At 45.2% G+C, this 17,729-nt stretch overlaps 1 protein-coding gene across 1 annotated transcript in view; it reads right to left on the bottom strand.

Moving 5' to 3' along the window:
* Nucleotides 1–17,075, bottom strand: part of DCAF4 (DDB1 and CUL4 associated factor 4) — a 20,452-nt gene extending 3,377 nt beyond the window's left edge. The window contains exons 1-9 of the mRNA XM_019552112.1: nucleotides 16,878–17,075; nucleotides 12,858–12,958; nucleotides 10,070–10,222; nucleotides 7,250–7,334; nucleotides 5,335–5,437; nucleotides 3,880–4,023; nucleotides 3,103–3,152; nucleotides 1,246–1,325; nucleotides 105–200 (exon numbers count right to left, since the gene is read on the bottom strand). Of these exons, the coding sequence (XP_019407657.1) occupies nucleotides 105–200; nucleotides 1,246–1,325; nucleotides 3,103–3,152; nucleotides 3,880–4,023; nucleotides 5,335–5,437; nucleotides 7,250–7,334; nucleotides 10,070–10,222; nucleotides 12,858–12,958; nucleotides 16,878–16,990 (925 nt within the window). The 5' untranslated portion in view covers nucleotides 16,991–17,075. The remainder of the gene's footprint in view (nucleotides 1–104; nucleotides 201–1,245; nucleotides 1,326–3,102; nucleotides 3,153–3,879; nucleotides 4,024–5,334; nucleotides 5,438–7,249; nucleotides 7,335–10,069; nucleotides 10,223–12,857; nucleotides 12,959–16,877) is intronic.
* Between the last annotated feature and the right edge of the window lie 654 nt (nucleotides 17,076–17,729).

The raw sequence follows: 17,729 nt of genomic DNA, 5'->3' as shown, positions 1-17,729 counted from the left end.
CCATGCCCTCCCTACATATCATCTATAAGTTTGGGCAATACAGCTTGGAGGTCATGCTGAAGATCTGGCCCATGTGAAATAGTTGGGAAGCTATTCCTGCTCACCTGTGCTGAAGCAGTTATCTGCCTGGGGGTTAAGGCACCAAGCACAGGACCAACCAGTGGAGATCTTGAAGCTGCAGAGCATCCCAGGCTGATCAACTAAGGACAAAGGAGAGAAGAACCAGCTGTAGAGGCTCCATATACCACAGAGAGGCAGGATGAAGCTGCACTAAGCTGAACTAAGTCCTCTGAAAATTTCACCAAGTTTCTGCAGCTTTCCAGGACTCCAGTTCCACTGTGCTGTTACCTAATTACTGCCCTGCCACTACCTACCCTTCTCTCCTGGAGATCAAATGTTACTCTCCTGAAGTTTGTGCAACTGCACAACACCTTTACATGGAAGAGATCAGGGAAACTACTCTGCATTCAAATATATGGCTTTGGCTGTGGGGAGACCAAGCTGTTCATAATCCCAAGGTCTTTCGTGAAAATGGGTGTGTAGGAAACAGGTGACATTTTAAATCCTCTAAAAATCATAGGCTAACTATGCTCTTGTCTCTAATTTCCTTTGATAAACAATTCCTAAGAATTAAGAGAAAAGTTAAACATTTAGGTAGCGTCTGAGTGATGTTGTAGTCGTGATGGCCCAGGAAATCTATGTAAGGCAAGGATATTTTGGGGGTTGTTATCTTTTATTGGACCAACTGCATGGTTAGGATAGATTTTAGAAAAGGTCTCTCACAAAAAGCACCCTATAGTCTAAGAAAGCAGCAGATGCAGACTGTGGAAAGCTCCAAATGTAAATAAAATGTTGCTTTACAGGAATGGAGCAGGACTGTAAAAAGAGCAGACAATCAGGAAGAGAAATGCAGTAGAAATGATACCCTGATAATAAGACAGAAGAGGGTTGTGGAGTGCAGAGTTTAGTAGGCAGATTATTATGAAATGTAACATCAAAGGCTGCTTAGTCCAGTGCTTCTCAACCTTTTCAGACTGAAAGCATCACTCAGAAAATGCCAGCTCTTAGTTTTCAGGTGTTTTTTGACTATAGAAAAATAACAGGGCTATTCTCCTATTGCAAATAATTTAGAAAGACTGCAACAGCTCAGAATTATGTGCGCACATAGAATTCACCTATGAACGTATGCTATGAACAAAACATATGTTTAGTTATGTGTGCTAATAAAATCAAAAGCTACCCTACCTGGATTAGAGCTGATGAACAATGATGCTGGAAGCAGACTGATACAACCTGGAGTTTCTGCAATTCCCATGAGACACAGCTTGCTGGACAGAGTTAAGGAAAACCAAATCTCTCCCAGGCTGAGTAATAGTACCATATGGGAAAAAAGCAAGACATCTCAGTTGTACTAGTATATGCAACATTTCGCTCTTTGTTAGCAGATCTCATGACTTTTAAAGTAGTTCACAGTCAACGAATTAAGCCTTACCGTGCTCTGGGGTGGTCCCTTCCCTTCTCTCATAAGAAAGGGCTGTGATTCCAATTTGTATAATCAGCATTACCAGAAAGTGAAGGAGAAAAGAGTAAACCACTCTTTTCAGTAATACAAGAATATCAGCCAAGCAGCTCTTAGAGTGAAGAATGGAGAACTAACTCATTTCTTTTTCACACTAAGGGTCTTGTCACATGTTACACTTAGGATATGTTTTATTAGATTGTAGCAAGCATTACTATGAGTTAAGTCTTTTGAGGAGCCAAATGTTAATGATTTAAATAAGACCCGCCAAACCCCATGAAGACTCCAGTGTGCTGTAACGTGCTGCGGGAGCTGGGACTCACAACAGCAGCTTGTCAGTCCCAGCCCCCATACCACACAGGAACCCAATCTGGTGCAGTGGTGGGGGGAACGGAAGGGGGTAGGGTGGGGCTGAGAAACAGCTGTTGTCAGTCCCAGCCCCCCATTGCTCCAAAGTCTCCTGACTGTATTACTTAACGCATATTGAGCTAACGTCTGATTGTTTCACAAAGGTAATACTATTTGGAGTTGCTCCTTGCTGCAAAAGTCCTAGCTTTGCTACATGACAATGGCACTTAGTATGTGTTTTTCTGCTTGAACACTCAGACACTTGCCTTAAATGTGGTTAACATATCCTAAGTATAACTTGCAACAAGGCCATTTAATTTATACATTCATTTTCCACTGTAAAATGAATTATGTTGCATCACAGTGCCCTCTAGGGACTGTAGCAGGAATGGGCAGATTTTTAAGCTGTTTTTCAAGACTGGGTACTATAAAACTGTGAGAGACTAGACTGTAGTGGGGGGGGGGGGGAGAAGAAATCAGCGAAGTCTGGAATACTCTTGTGAAAAGTCCACTTTCTCTCTTAGTGCCATGATCATGACACTCCTTGGCTATCCATCATTCTCCTGTCATCCTCTGGATCAATACTGCATTCCTTATTCTCTTCATCAGGTCTCTATATAATTATATTATCTTGCTACATCTCATGTACTGTGATATTACTCCAGTACACCCGTAGTCTGCCACTACATGTTTGTATGCTTTTCTCATCTCCTTCCTTCCATGACAACCTTTCCACCCAATACCCCTCCAGGATACCTACCAAGTCCTTCTCTTTTAAGACACTTAGTGGATGGCTTATCTTTCGCTTAGCATTTTGCAACTAGTTTTGAAATAGGTGCTACTCATTTCCAATTTCAAATCTGACATTCTGATAGGCTGGTGCTTTAAGAGAGCGTATTGAAAGTTTATCCTTCTGTTTTCACATCTCAGCTGCTTTCTCTCCACACCCAAAATGATCTGATGCACCTACTCTGTAAAGTAGGTGAGAAGTCCTTAAGACTGAGCCAGGAACCTTGCCTTTTGCTTTATATCTGAACAGTGCCATGAATAGTTAGGTTTCAGCAATAACATGTGTTTCAGACTCTACCTTATTTCAACCTTCACAGCTTTTTTTGGGTTATTTTCCAGAGAAGGATTACTTTGGAGTTTTCTTACTGATAGCTGCTATGTGCTTCACAGAACAGCTGGTTTAGTGGAACCATACCTGAGTTTTTTTTCTTAATCAGAAAGGATATAAAACATGGGAATCTGGATGAGTCAGTGATGCCCAGCACACAGAATTCACCTATGAACATATGCAAGACAAACTTCCGGTTTAATTCATTAAAGGACATTTTTCTGAACAAAGCAAGTCAGAGAAGGAAGAGTTCTGCTCACACCCTTAGCCTACAGAAAATGCAAAGAGGAGCAACCCAGGAAATTACTAGTGATGACTAGCTCAGTAATGGCATGTAGAGAACAGCATATCAGCCTTTCTCTAGAGCTGGTGGAAAGCAGAAAAAGAATAACAGCCAAAAACCATCTCCAAACCTGGATGAATCCACACAGCACTTCATTCTAGCACGGACACTGTATTTTCAGATATCAAAACACTTACACATTGTTGACTATTGTTCTAAAAGTTGTTCCCATTGACGGAAAAGTAGTGTTTTCTTAAGAAAAAAATAAAGTAAACAAAGCAGGAGCAGCAGAATTGTAGCCTGTCAGGACTTGTCTTTTTAACAAGCACTGACAGGAATAACTCTGAAGGTATGCAATGTTCACAAAAGGTGTCACGTTGAGTGTGATTATGGAGCATCAGTGATTATGAAGCATCAGACTATGAGTCACTGTAGGGTCTCCGTTTATCCAACTTCATACTGCTGGATTCTGCTATTTCTCTTTTCCTCCCCATTCTGCCTCCTTTCTCATTTCCACTTACAAAGCCCAAGTTGCATCATTTCAGGAGTTACAGAACTAAAGAAAACCATCCTGGATGGTTCCTGGAGGAGGAACAGGAAACAGAAGAGTACCTTGCGGTTTGTGAAGTAGAGGTTGTCATACATCTCCACAGTGAGAGACTCTTTCCCTAAGCCGCTGAGGTTGATGATACCGTATTTACATCCCCCATGCTCTACATCATTCACAGCAAATATCCGCTCACAAGCAGCATCTGCCTGCAAAATAAGAGCAACATCATTATAGCCAATTAGAACTAGCTTTAAATTTTCTCACTGACTCCACCACTGAAGAAGCCATCAACCCTGCTCCCTATGCAATTCATCATTAAAGTGCTGAGAGAAGCTCTCTCCATTCTACACAGCTCCACAAAAAAAACCCAAAAAAACCCCCAAGGAATTACTTTCTAACTCAATCCTCAGCCAAGAATGAACAATCATTCCAACTGGCTGAGTTCTAGCATAGTCACTGTGGACTGACCCAGCTGTCAGGACGAAATATCAGTGACCACTGATACAAAGGAATTCTGCATTAATATTTCAGTGTGTAAAAAGATCCACGGGTAGCAGTGGGAATGGCATCTCCTTGTGGCCACTCCAATCCCACTCCTTCCACTCTCTACTCTAATCTCACAATGGGTACCATCCTGTTTTCACCTGCCATGCCTTCACTGTGATTATTAACTTGGGGAGGTTGACCCCAGAGAACCAAAATGGTGACCCTAGGTGCCCTGCCCTGCACCTTCTCAGCCTGGTCACAGCCTCGTCTTTGACAGCCTGGTCACAGTTTACAGGCTTCTGGCAGCCCACCAATTTGACAATGATCTAAATTCTAAACCCCTCTGTGGAGCGTCTCAGGGGCCTCCAGCACTGCCCAGGTCAGCCAGCCCTCTACCTCAGGTACAGAAATTATACAGCTTCTGGCTCTTCCTCCTGAGCTCAGGACACCTTAGCAGGCCAGAACCTAATTAGCTGCCAGCAGTTCATCAACTGCAGCTTTGTAATTTTACTGTCTAGCCCTACTCTCAGTAACAGGGCTTGGGCCCTGTTACACAGTGGAAATAACATGGACTTCTCCAGTCCTCCTTTTCATCTCCAAGTCCACCTATACATCCATCCCTTCCCTCACTCTTCATATGCTTTTGCATTGGTAGACTGTAAGCACTTCAGGGTAGGGAAAGTCTCCTCCTCAATATTTAGAAAGTCATTAGCAGAATTTGACCCAAGGGATTTTTTCCCTTCAAACAAAAAGTCTAAAATTCCCACTGCAGACTGTTCAAAAGAGACTGTTACAAGCTAAGGAGCTGCACTTCACTGGTCCCAAAGGACACTAGGTGTAAAATGTCTTGTCTCAGAATGTGTGGGAGGTGAAATCAGCAGCGCAATCTGCTGTAGAGAAGACTGATGCCCAGTGTACACAAACCTGTCTGCCCGGCTACTACCTAGAACTTATATGAAGCACTTGATTATTGTTCAAAATCAAAGCCTTTTTCTTCCTGTTCTGCAAACTTAGAAGTGCTCATAACATACCACTATTATTTTAAAATTGTTGGTTCCAGCAACTGAGGAATCTGGACCGTGAATCTCTATTTTTCTCTTCTGCATGCAGTTCACCTTTAACTCATGGACCAGTCTGCAAAAGAAGAAAAGTGTAAATATACTGGGATTTGATGCCAATGAAAGGGATTTCAGATGAAAGGGCTTTAGATGCTTCCTAAGCTCTGCAAAGAAAGCAACAGATAAAATGTCTTGGGCTCTTTTGGACTACAGCCACACCAACGAATAATCTTTGAGGATTACAGATCTGCATTTATATCAGCCTTTTCCTACCACTGCACATGCCAGTACAACTTCAGTGGTAGAACTGACAGCACAGACAAGTAGCTAGCATTTTCTACTACGTTGTGCACATTGTTATTCTCACCATTCTGTTGCTTGTTGAACTCTTCTCTGTGGTAGCAAGAATTAAAAGCTAAAGGAAAAAAGCCTCATGTAGACAATGTCCATGAAAGTGTATTTATACAACATAAACTGTATACTGTGATTATAAAGCAAATAGTATAGCACAGCTTATACTTATATTGAGAAGATGAGAAAACACACATATGTATTTAGAAACCAATAGGAAATATTTTCTTGCATCATAAATTTTGTCAGTTTTAGGAAGACTAATTCTGCAGGGGTGTGCTGTGTAAGCTACAATGGAAAAGCCACTTAGAAAACAATATCACATTAGGACTGTGCAAAGCTGTGGGAGGAGATTCAGCCTGATTTGGCTGCTGAATCTCCAAATCTGAATTGAATCAGGGGACCAATAAAAAGGTCTGAATTGGTTCGAAGCTCTCCGAATCTTCGGAAAAAACTTGGGAGACCTTTGATGATTCAGACAGTTCCTACCCGCTGCAGCAGGGAGTTGGAGCCAGACTCAGAGCTGGTAAGCAGGGGGCAGGGAAGAAGGGGCTGGAAAAAGGGGGAGGGTACCATGGGGGGGGACCCCTGCCAGGCCCTGTCCCCTACCTGCTCCCCCAGCCTGCCCCCCAACCCCAGTGATTCCATAAAAAAAGCCCCTAACTCATTGGGTGCTGCTGGGTGGGGGAGGGCAATCCCTGCTGCCCCCTGCTGCATGGGGGTGGCTCTGCCACAAGCCCCACTCCCCACTGTCTCAGCCCCCCCATGGCTGCCCCACGCACAGCAGCTCTGGCCCTTTTAAGAACACCTCCCCCTGAAAATAACCCCATAATCACCAGCTCCTGCAGCGGCCTCAGGAGGCTCATGAAGAGTTTCCCCCTCTTCCTCCCCTCCATGGTGCAGGGCAATGGGAGCAACAGGGATCACCCCCCGCTGGGCAGGAATTGGTGAGTCCAGGGTTTTGGGGGGTTTTTTCCTTAAAGGGCCAGAGCTGGGGCAGGTGAGGCAGCCATGGGAGGTGGGGAACGGACACAGCAGGGGGGTGTCAGGGGGCTTGTGCAGAACCCCCCCATGCAGAGTGGGGCAGTGGGGATCACCCCCTGTCCAGCAGCACCTGGTGAGTCAGGGTTTTTTTCCTTATGTGCCAGGACTTGGGGCAGGCAAGACAGCCATCACCTGGGCTGGGAGAGCAGGAGTGGGGAGGCCTGGGTGATTTGGACATATGGTAGCAGCTGAATCTCAGAATCAGATTCAGCCGAATTGATTCGGGACAGTGATTTTAATCATCAAACCGAATCACTGTCTCACGAATAGGCTGAATTTGAATCTGAAGTGAATACCAGTCGCTTTGCACAGGTGTGTATCACATCTTATTGTAAAGGAACGAATAGATGCATGTTAGTTTGGATGTTTTCCTTTATTCCTGCTGAGCCAGCAGGGAACGTCCAGATTAAGGCCAAGGGTGTATGAACAGAAAAACTTTGTAGGGGTAAACAAACAAACAAACAAACAAACAAACATGTTCAAATTATCTTACCTGCAATAATTGGTGGAGCTGAGCAAACCTAACTGCCTCTTGTGTAAGAGAATTGATGAGTTCAACCCAGCTCTAGATGCTTTCTATTAAAAAGGAAAAAAATGAAAATGTGCAGTTATGTGCTTCTTAAGGATCCAAAGCACTCCGGGGAGTCTTCACATCTGGGCTATTTTGGTAACCATTCTTCTCTAACCCACATTTTTAAAAGCTGCTTAGAACGAAGAATCATAGTGAAGGAGGGCTGGCTGGTCATCTAGTCTAACTCCCTGCCTGAGGCAGGATCCTCCCTATCTAAACCATCCTATACAATCTATAAATCTAAAACACACACACACACCTGGTGACCCCCAGAATACTGGTCTAAGATTTAAAATAAATGAAAATTAGTCCTTTAAGAAATTCAGCAACTAATATCAGGGCCAAAGCAAGGCTAAATGACTTCGGTTATAGACCATGACAGAATCTTTAAACTTCCCATGCAGTGTCATAGTTTTATAGTTGGTAGGGTCAGAAGGGACCTGAGCAGATCATCAAGTCTGACCCCCTTCCATGGCAGAAAAAGTACTGGGGTCAAATGACCCCAGCAAGGTGTACATCTAGCCTCCTCTTAAAGACCCCCAGGGTAGGAGCCAGCACCACTTTGCTTGGAAGTTGGTTCCAGATCCTAGCCACCCTGACAGTGAAGTAGCGCCTCCTGATGTCTAGTCTGAATCTACCCTCTGCCAGCTTGTTACCGTTATTTCTAGTCACTCCTGGTAGTGCATGGGGGAACAGGGACTCCCCCAATGCCTGCTGGTCCCCCCTGACTAGTTTGTAACAGGCCACTTGATCCCCCCTCAGCCTTCTCTTGTGGAGACTGAACAGGTTCAGGTCCTGTAGCCTCTCCTTGTAGGGCCTGCCCTGCTGCCCCCTGATCTTGCAAGTGGCCCTCCTCTGGACCCTCTCCATGTTATCCACATCCCTCTTGAAGTGCGGTACCCACAACTGGATGCAGTACTCCAGCTGTGGCCTGACCAGTATCGCACAGAGAGGGAGGATAGCCTCCTTGGACCTGCTCGAGATGCATCTGAGGATGCATGACAAGGTTCGGTTGGCCTTCCTGACTGCATCCCCACACTGCTGGCCCATGTTCATCTTGGCATCAATGATGATTCCAAAATCCTTTTCCGCTTCTGCACTGATGAGAAGGGAGATACCCAGCCTGTAGGTATGCTGCTGGTTCTTCCCCCTCAGGTGCATCACCTTGAATTTGTCAGTGCTGAAACCCATCCTGTTCTCATCTGCCCACCCTGTAACCTAAGTCTGATAGCAGCCTATTCCTCCCATCTAGCGTGCCCACATCCCCCCACATCTTAGTGTTGTCAGCAAATTTGAACAGGGTGCTTTTTACCCCCTTGTTCAAGTCACTGATGAAGATGTTGAACGGTGCAGGCCCGAGGACCGAGCCCTGGGGAACCCCACTGCCCACATCCATCCAGGTCAAAAATGACCCGTCCACCACCACTCTCTGGGTGCGGCCCTCCAGCCAGTTAGCAACCCATTTGACTGTGTAGGTGTCAACGTCGCAGTCCCCTAGTTTTTTAATGAAAATGGGGTGAGAGACAGTGTCGAAGGCCCTCCTAAAGTCCAGAAAGACTATGTCCACTGCTACCCCTGCATCTAAGGATTTTCTGACCTGGTCATAGAAGACCACCAGGTTGGTCTGACAGGACCTACCTCTAATGAACCCGTTTTGGTTGCTCCTAGGCATAACTTCCCCCGCTGGCCCCTCATGGACATGTGCCAGGATAATTCTCCCAAAAAGCTTACCCAGGATTGAGGTAAGACTAAAACCTCTACAATCAGTTAAAACCTTCTAAAAGCCTATGAACAGACTATTCTTAAACAGACATTTTTTGGCTCTTCATCATGAAAGCTTCTTTTTCAGCAGAGGCCAAAAAGCACAATGCTATACTATACCAAATTCCTCAAGACCATAAATTAAAATAAATAAATAAATAAATAAAAGGAGTTGTAGGTACAGGATAAAGTGAATTTTATCTAAATAGGAAGTATGAAGAGCTTCTGACCAAGAAAAATTAAGATCAAGTGAAACCTTTAATTGTGCATTGACCGTCTACAATACTTGGCTCTGAGAAAATGACAGCATCCCTGTAATCATTTTACCCTAACTTATTGGTCAAATACCTTTTTCAATCTATTGCATTGCAAATAATCATTCAATTTAGCATTCCAGAATGACAGCATGTAACTATAAATTATTTAAAAGTTACAAAGTATAATTAAATTACTTAGTCTTAACCTCATCGTAACAGATTTTGTCTGAGGTATGGCTTTTAATGAAGGTTTTTTTCCTTTTAAAACATGTCATTTCATCAAAGCAAGAATGTCTTGCAGAAACGTACTGCTTCTTGGAAAGTTTATTGGGAAGGTGTCTCGGGTTCAGGAATGTGGTTAATGCAATCACTTGGAATGTGGGAGACCTCTGTTCAAGTGCCTGCTCTGTCCAATTCACAGCAGAGCTTGAAAGTGGTGTTCCATGTTCCAGGTGAGTGTCCTAACATCTGGGCTACAGATGCATGTAATTGTGTGTAATTTTTACCAAAAAATGGAAAGATTTCCTTTTCAATCTAACGAAGAATGAAGACAACTGGGGGGGAAAAAAAGAACAAAACCCTTGCAAACTAAGGAAAAAAAATACTGTTTTCCTATTGGCCTTAATGATTACACTAACATTGAAACTAGAAGGCTACGACTTGTAGACAAGTCTGGGCCAGCATCTGGCAAAATCTATATGCAACCTCACTGAACCCACCTTCTTCTGCTGTTCATCTTCCTCCAAGAGCTTCAGTCTTTTGCACTCCATCTCTCTGTACTGAATGCTTTCCTTGGTGAGCGGATTATAATTATTGTGCCCAGGGAGCAGGCGGAAATAGCGATTCTTTTCAGGATCATAGTAGAATCCAGGAAGTTCTTTAAAAAATAAATACCAGACAGAATTAGATTGGTGACCAAGTCTGTCTATTACTCTTTGACCCTGTTCATCTTCACAGTAATGACAAAGGACCACCAATTTTTGGGATCCCGTGTCCAAAGGATACTGGAAACTTCTGCCCCCAGGTTGGTCTCAAATGTATGGCACAGGAAAAGATGCTGATTAATAAGACATGAGGTGAGGCAAATTTCTCTTCAAATAGCAAAAACCTACATCCAGAGAAAGTTCTCCTCCTATCACCAGATAGTCACTCCATTGGTAGGAAAAGAGAAGCTAGCAGTGAAAGAAAAAAAAATCAGCAAACAAAAGTAAAAGCAGCAGGAATAATAGCTGCTACAGAACAAAAGCATTCATTTTGCTTGTCACCACAGCATGCTGCAGAGGGGAAAAAATTATAATGGGACTAAACATGAAAGACAAGGGGCAATTAAAAAAAATCAACTGAATACAAAGCTAGTGATTCCTTTCCTCAGAACAATCACCCTTTCCTGAATATGCTTCCAAACCAGATATTTAAACAATTATAAGTGGACAATACATTTTTACTGCTGATCTACTGGTCAACCCAGAATGCTCAAATCCTTTCAAAAGTAGAACAGGAAGAAAACCATATCCAGCACATTATTTCTTAGGACTGGTATTTTTCGAGGGGAGCGGGGGTTAGATAGGCAAAAATAATTGCTAGGATAAATTCATAATCATGCAATGCGTAAAGCCTATCTTTCCTTCTGAAAAAAAGTAAATACCATATTTTCTCACAAACAACATAAACCTGTCCTCCCAAAATCAGCCTCCATAATTGAGGTGACTGTATTAAGCAGAGAAACTTTGTTTTGATTCCTGATCCACAGTGCAGCAGCTGTAGTATTACTGTTGAGGCTGCTGACAGAGTCAACTGACTTACTGGCTCATGCATTGCTCTTGACTCTACAGGTGTTAACAATCATATCCTTTTTATGGTCTTAATGTTCTACTAATCAAGCTAGTCTTAGGGAAGTTTTGCCAACTCCTTCTGATCTCAGTTCAAAAGCCTCTTTAGCGCTTTCAAAATCATAGGTCCACCCATGGAAACCAGACTTTAGCAACAAGTATAAGTCTAGCCTGCTATAAGTCTGGATACAGCTATAGTTATGCAGGAAAGAGATGATAAAATGAGCTGAAGACTAGGTTCTGTCCTTGCTCTATGCAACCATAACTCTGGAAAAATCTTTTTTCTTCAATCTGCCTTTCAAAACAAGATGTGTATTATATTTGGGGATGTAAAGTATGCAAGAAAACACAGTATGAAGATCTTTACCTGAGTTGAGGCGATTTTCTTTTTACGCCTTCAGCTCCTGTTAAAAGTCTTAGTTCAAAATTTTCTTTCCTGATGTTTACTGTGTAACTCCCTAAGAGCAGTGCTCATGTTTCAGCCTTAAAAAAATAGCCTGGATTTAGTTAAAGCTGAAATAGAAATTATGTTAACATGTCAGTAAGACTGATCTGTATTTTGTGCCTAATTATATCATGATCACCCTTTTACAGGATGTATATTAGTTCTCATAGCCTCACAAACTCTTAAGTAGTTATTGGTTGAAGTGTCAGAGGTCACCTTAACCATTTATAGTAGTTTTGTTTTGTCATTAAGAGTTTATGGGGCTAAATACTATTTCAGTGCCCTCCCACACTGGAGAAATGTACATGTTTAACCACATGCTTAGCCATACTAGGGATATATTTGTTAAAAGGGAAACCAAATCAAACTCTTCTTTAACCTCTCCATTCTTAAGGTGGAATTCTTAGCTATGAGTTACAACAGGGCTGTCCAATTTCAAAGTGACCAGGGGCCACATGCCCCATGGGCTGCATACTGTGGGGACAGCACTAGCAGGGGCCAAGGAAAACCTGTGACTGCATGGCTCACATGCATGCATGTGTGTAGGCACTCCTTCCACACCTCACCTCACATTCAGCTCCCTGTGGGCTCTATGGGGCTGCTGGCTTTCCCAGCACAGTGGGCTGTGCCATGTTAAATCACACTGCCCCACTCCTTGGGATAGGAGCATGCAGCAGAAGCCAGGGGAAGGAGACAGAACCCCAAGACCCCAGCTGCTGCTGCAGCCAGAGTAACAAGAGTAGCAGCGGCCAGGTGGGAGCTGGGGGGCACATCTTAAGCCCTCCCATGTCACATGTGGCCTGCAGGCTGCTAGTTGTTCATCTCTGGGTTATAATTACTACACGGGACTATAGTTATATTGTCTTTGCCTATTTAACATAATTCTTTTAAAGATGTACATCTCTTAAAACAGGGGTAGCCTGCAACCTGTGCCACAAGTGACACTGGTAGCCTGTGTACATGTGGCAGATTGGAGAAAGAACAGGCAGCAGCACAGCAAGAGACAGGGCAGAAAGCAGAATAACAAATTGGGCAGGGGAAGGGAATGGAGCAGCACTTATGGAGGATACAATGCTAATTTGTGGCACACCTGCCAAAAAAAGTTGCACCCCACATTGTTTTAGAACATTTCTTATAGCTTGCTTCAGCTTTCAAATGTCTCCCTGACAAATATTTCATCTACATGCAGCTAATTCTGAAGTGCTGGCTTTTGGCTCATGCATACAGCAGTTTCTTACCAGGCACTGGAGAGCTCTGACATGAACTGGAAGAGGAAGAAGGGGACTCACTGGTACTGGGGCCTCCATTTTGCGATGCTTGTGTTTCATCTTGTTCATACCTAAAAACATATATATTTCACTATTAAGCTGGGTTTGCTAACATGTTGTGCTTGTACATCTTTCTCACAGAATTTATTCCCATGAAAAACTACATTGCTATTTACCTTAGAGGAGTACAATTCTGAATGCTTATTATTAGTATAACATGTTTCAACTTCAAAGTGTTACACAAGTTTTAGGCTAGGGACAGTCATTTGAAAAGCCTGAGCCTGAAATGATTTAATTTTTGCAGGTTAGTCTAAACTGGCTAGGCTAAACTAATTTGTAACCATAAAGAAATTTCCTCTGGACTGAAAAAATGCAGCAGGTACATGCTTGCAGTGGCTCAGGCTAGAAGCCAGGGGGCAAGAGAGCAGCCCTCCCTTCCTTTTTAGGATGCTGAGCTGGGGGGGAGGGGGCGGGGGCACAGCCAGGCCCCAGCAGGACACTGATTAGGTTCCCCCTGACCAGCCCAGCAGGGAATTGATAATAGACCATTTATCACCCCCAACTCAGTTTTTATTATCCCATTAAGAAAACAACAGAAGGACATTACCAGCTACCTGTTGATTTTGCCTTTGTCCCATCTGCCACAGCACCGACTGTAGCCAGCATGTGGTCTGCTAGCTAGCGCTGTGTGTCCGTGTAAGGCAGAGGGGATGGCGGAATCCCTGCTGGGGGAGGACAGGATGGGACAGCAGAAACCAGGCAGATGCCTGCAGTCGCTACTGGAGTTGCAGCCAGGGAGCAGAGGGGAGGGGCCAGCTCTATCATGGAGCAGAAGCCCCGCCCAGCCTAGAGAGCATGCTGGGATGTTGCATAAAAGCTGAAAAAGTGAAATGGACAGTATGAATGAAATTTTGGTCCCAATAACGTAATTGCCATTTTTCTGTTTTGACTCCTAAGGGACCACAGGATTTCACCCACAGTTCTGAAATGTACAAAAAAAAAAAAAAAAAGGAAAAAAACGACCGTAGTAAAATCTATTTCAGTTATATTGACCACAGCTATTTGTTTTGGTTGGAGTAAAACTTTTTCAAAACAGAAATATAGCATCTTATTTCACCAACATCCATACATTTTGGTTAAATTGCTTTTGTTTGGGTTTTTTTGTTTTTTTAGGATTCCATTTATATTATCTTCATGTGTCACACATTCTTAATTTTGTTATGTATCCTAATTTCTGTAACAGTTGCTGCTTCTGGTGAGTTTAGCAATAGGTTAAATTGGTCTAATGGCTATGTGACTTGATATTCTCAGGACAGGATTAGGACCAGCAAAGTTTGGGAATTGTCAAGGAGCACATATGTGGGGGGCCAGCAGGGGAGATCATGCTTAGGGGCAACCAGCACAGGTTCATCAAAGGCAGGTCCTGCCTGACCAACCTGATTGCCTTTTATGACCAAGTAACAAAATCCTTGGATGATGGTGTCGCCATGGACATAGTTTTTCTAGACTTTAAGAAGGCCTTTGACACCGTCTCTCACCCCATTCTCATCAGTAAATAGGTGACTGCAGCATTGATGCCTACACAGTTGAATGGATAAAAAATTGGCTGATGGGGTGGACCCAGTGAGTAGTGGTGGACGGGTTGTACTCAACCTGGCGAGATGTGAGCAGTGGGGTACCCCAGGGCTCAGTCCTCAGGCCCGCACTTTTTTACATATTCATCAGCAACTTGGAAGAGGGGGTGGAAAGCACGCTGTCCAAATTTGTCGATGACACTAAGATGTGGGGCAAGGTGGACACACTTGTAGGGAGAGAGAGGCTGCAACTAGATTTAGACAGACTACAAAAGTGGGCAGATGAGAAGAGCATGGGATTCAACATAGACAAATGCAGGGTGCTGTACCTTGGAAGAAGGAATCCACAGCATACATACAGGCTGGGGAGTTCCCCTCTTGAAAGCACAGAGGCATAAAGGGATCTCGGAGTCATTATTGACTCCAAGATGAACACGAGCCGCCAATGCCAGACAGCAGCCAGCAAGGCCAGCCATACCCTGTCATGCATCCAAAGGTGCATCTCAAGCCGGTCCAGAGAGGTGATACTCCCCCTCTATGTGACTTTGGTCAGGCCGCAATTGGAGTACTGTGTCCAGTACTGGGCACCGCACTTTAAAAAGGATGTGGCCAGCCTGGAGAGGGTTCAGAGGAGGGCCACCTGTTTGGCGAGAGGGCAGTAGGACAGGCCCTATGAGGAGAGACTGAGGGACCTGAACCTATTCAGCCTTGACAAGAAGAGGCTGAGGTGGGACCTGGTGGCTGCCTACAAATTCATCAGGGGAGATCATCAGCAAATAGGAAGAACCCTATTCTTCCCAGCCCCACCTGGGGTGATGAGGAACAATGGTAATAAGCTGATGGAGAATAGGTTTAGGTTAGAGATCAGAAGGCAATATTTTACAGTAAGGGTGACCAGAATCTGGAACCAACTTCCCAAGGAGGTGGTTCTCGCCCCTACCTTGGGCAAATTCAAAAAGACGTTAGATGATCACCTGTCTGGGGTCTTGTGAACCCAGCATTCATTCCTGCCTGTGGCAGGGGGTCAGGCTAGATGATCTGTTCAGGTCCCTCCTGACCCTAGCTACTATGAAAGTCTTTGGTTCTAGTCCCAGCTTCACCGCTGACTGGCTACATAGGCTGGAAACAGTTACGCTGTAGTCATATAGGGTGCTAACAGATTTGAAAAACAAGAGAGCAAACACACTTTACTGGAAGAGGCAGTCCATTAATTTGGCCTGGCTCTGCAGCTTCAGTATAGATTGCATGCTTCAGTGGGGCTTCTTGGTGCTTTTCTCTAATAGCCAAGACAATTATTGATTAAAGTGCCAGAGAAGCCCTGCTGAAAAGCCCAATATATACAGATGTTGGGCGAGCTGGGACTTGCAAGTCCGAGGTAATACTCAATTTCCCTTGGTCTGTTGATGCGAGTTTCCCTCAGCAACCCAAGAAACAAAGAAAAAAACCCCCCAACCAACCAAAAGCTGCAAGAAAGTTGTATAAAAGCCTTCCCACAGCCGGCCACACATCAAGAGTCTTCGGTCTTCTTTTAAAAGCACCCCCTATCCGAAGGTGATTTTTCCTTGTGTGCGTGTCCGCGCTACGCAGTGTGGCTCACCTGGCAGCCTGTGCACTTCCTAAGCTGTAATACACGGGGAGTGAGGTGGACCTTGCAACGTGACATTATCATGCCCTCACTTCAGGGCTCCCAGGCTTTAAAAAGAAGCTGCCAGCACCAGAAAACTCCTTGAATCAGTGCACACGGGGGCGGGGAGATGTCTCCTTCCCATTTTCAAGCAGCCACTGAACGGCAGCTGCTCCCTGGTGCCCCTGGAGCATTTAAGGGAGAGGGACTAGCCCGCATGCTCCCCTGGCTGTCGCACTGGCTGCCTGCCCCCCAGCAGCAGCTTTCCACACCCAACACACAGCTCGCCTGCACTCCGGGACAGGCCTCCAGCTCCACCCATCACATTTTGCCACCTGAGGCCAAGCAACGCTCCAGGGCAGTGTTGTCAGGTGTACAATTATTATCATATGTGTAGTATAATTTCAACCCTCATACAACATACGATCAATAACGGTAAAAGTATTCAAAATCTACCATCATTTTTGAGGCAGCTCGTTGATGTAGCATATGCAAAACCCAAGTCAGTCTCAGGAAGTCTGAACTGACTTTTGGGGCTCCTGTCAGCACTTTCTTATGGCTGCTTGCCTCGAAATAAAGAAACGCTTCAACTTTGATGAACCAGTTCTCTCTCACTCACTCAGCAACGACCTCAATATAAAGTAAACAGGACAACTTATTTGCATGCTCATTTGCATATTCTTTTCAGCGTACGATGTTTCTCAGCAAATACGGTAATTTTGAGTTTCCGATACGATAATCTCTTATTTAAGACCTGGCAACGCGGCTCCGGAGCAGGCGGCCTGCACTTGCCTTACAGCGGCGCGGCGGCCGGGGCTGCAGCGCCGGGCCCGGGAGGGGCGGCGCCTCTGCTTGCCGCTGCTCCAGCCCCGCTTTTCTCGGCCTCTCCACCAGCCCCGCTCCATTCCCGCCTCGAGAGCGAGCGCGCGCAGGCTCCGGCCTCCAGCCGGCTACACAGATGAGCACCGGCAGGGACACAGGCAGCACGTGACTGTGCCACCGCTGCGGGCCCGCCCCCCGCCTCGCTTGTTCCGCCCCTCCCCCGCAAGTCTGGGCGTTAGTTGGTCGCTGTCCGTGTCTATCAATAGACTGACGGCTGCTCTCAGCAAAGAGCGCAAGGGCGAACCCCCACGTGACCACTTCTGGGGGCGAGTCATGTAGCGGCGGGCCGAAGCCGGAAGGGTGGTTGCCAAGCGCTTGGCATCGTGCACATGCGCGGTCGATGGAGGGGTGCAGGGGGGGACACGGTTCCGAGCCTCCCCCAGGCTAGCGCGGGGCGGGGCTTCGCTCAGACGTGCGTGAATGGGGTGGGCTCTCGGGGTGGGCGGGGGAGAACCGCTGGGTTTCAGTATGAAGCTATAGCTTTGAGCCTGCTGTGGCGTCTCATTAAGTAGCTCTTGCGGCCTTGCGTTCAGTCACATCATGCACTAGATGCGGTGTGTTAGATCGCTTGCTTTCTGATATGCCCCAGGATGAAATATGAGGTGTAGTTTTTTTGTTTTGGTTTTTTTGGGCAAAAATATATATTTCTCTATGAAACATGGATACACATGGGTAACTGGTGCCTCCTGCATCTGGAGGGGTGCCCATAGAAGCCCTCGCCAGTGTTGGCAGTGGGGATACGGCTGGCAAGTGCCAGCAGAA

Source organism: Crocodylus porosus, unplaced genomic scaffold (genome assembly GCF_001723895.1).
Source record: "Crocodylus porosus isolate Cpor-Errol unplaced genomic scaffold, CroPor_comp1, whole genome shotgun sequence".
Taxonomy (NCBI): Eukaryota; Metazoa; Chordata; order Crocodylia; family Crocodylidae; genus Crocodylus; species Crocodylus porosus.
Note: the sequence above shows the minus strand (reverse complement) of the source record. Positions and strands in the feature narration are given on the sequence as shown.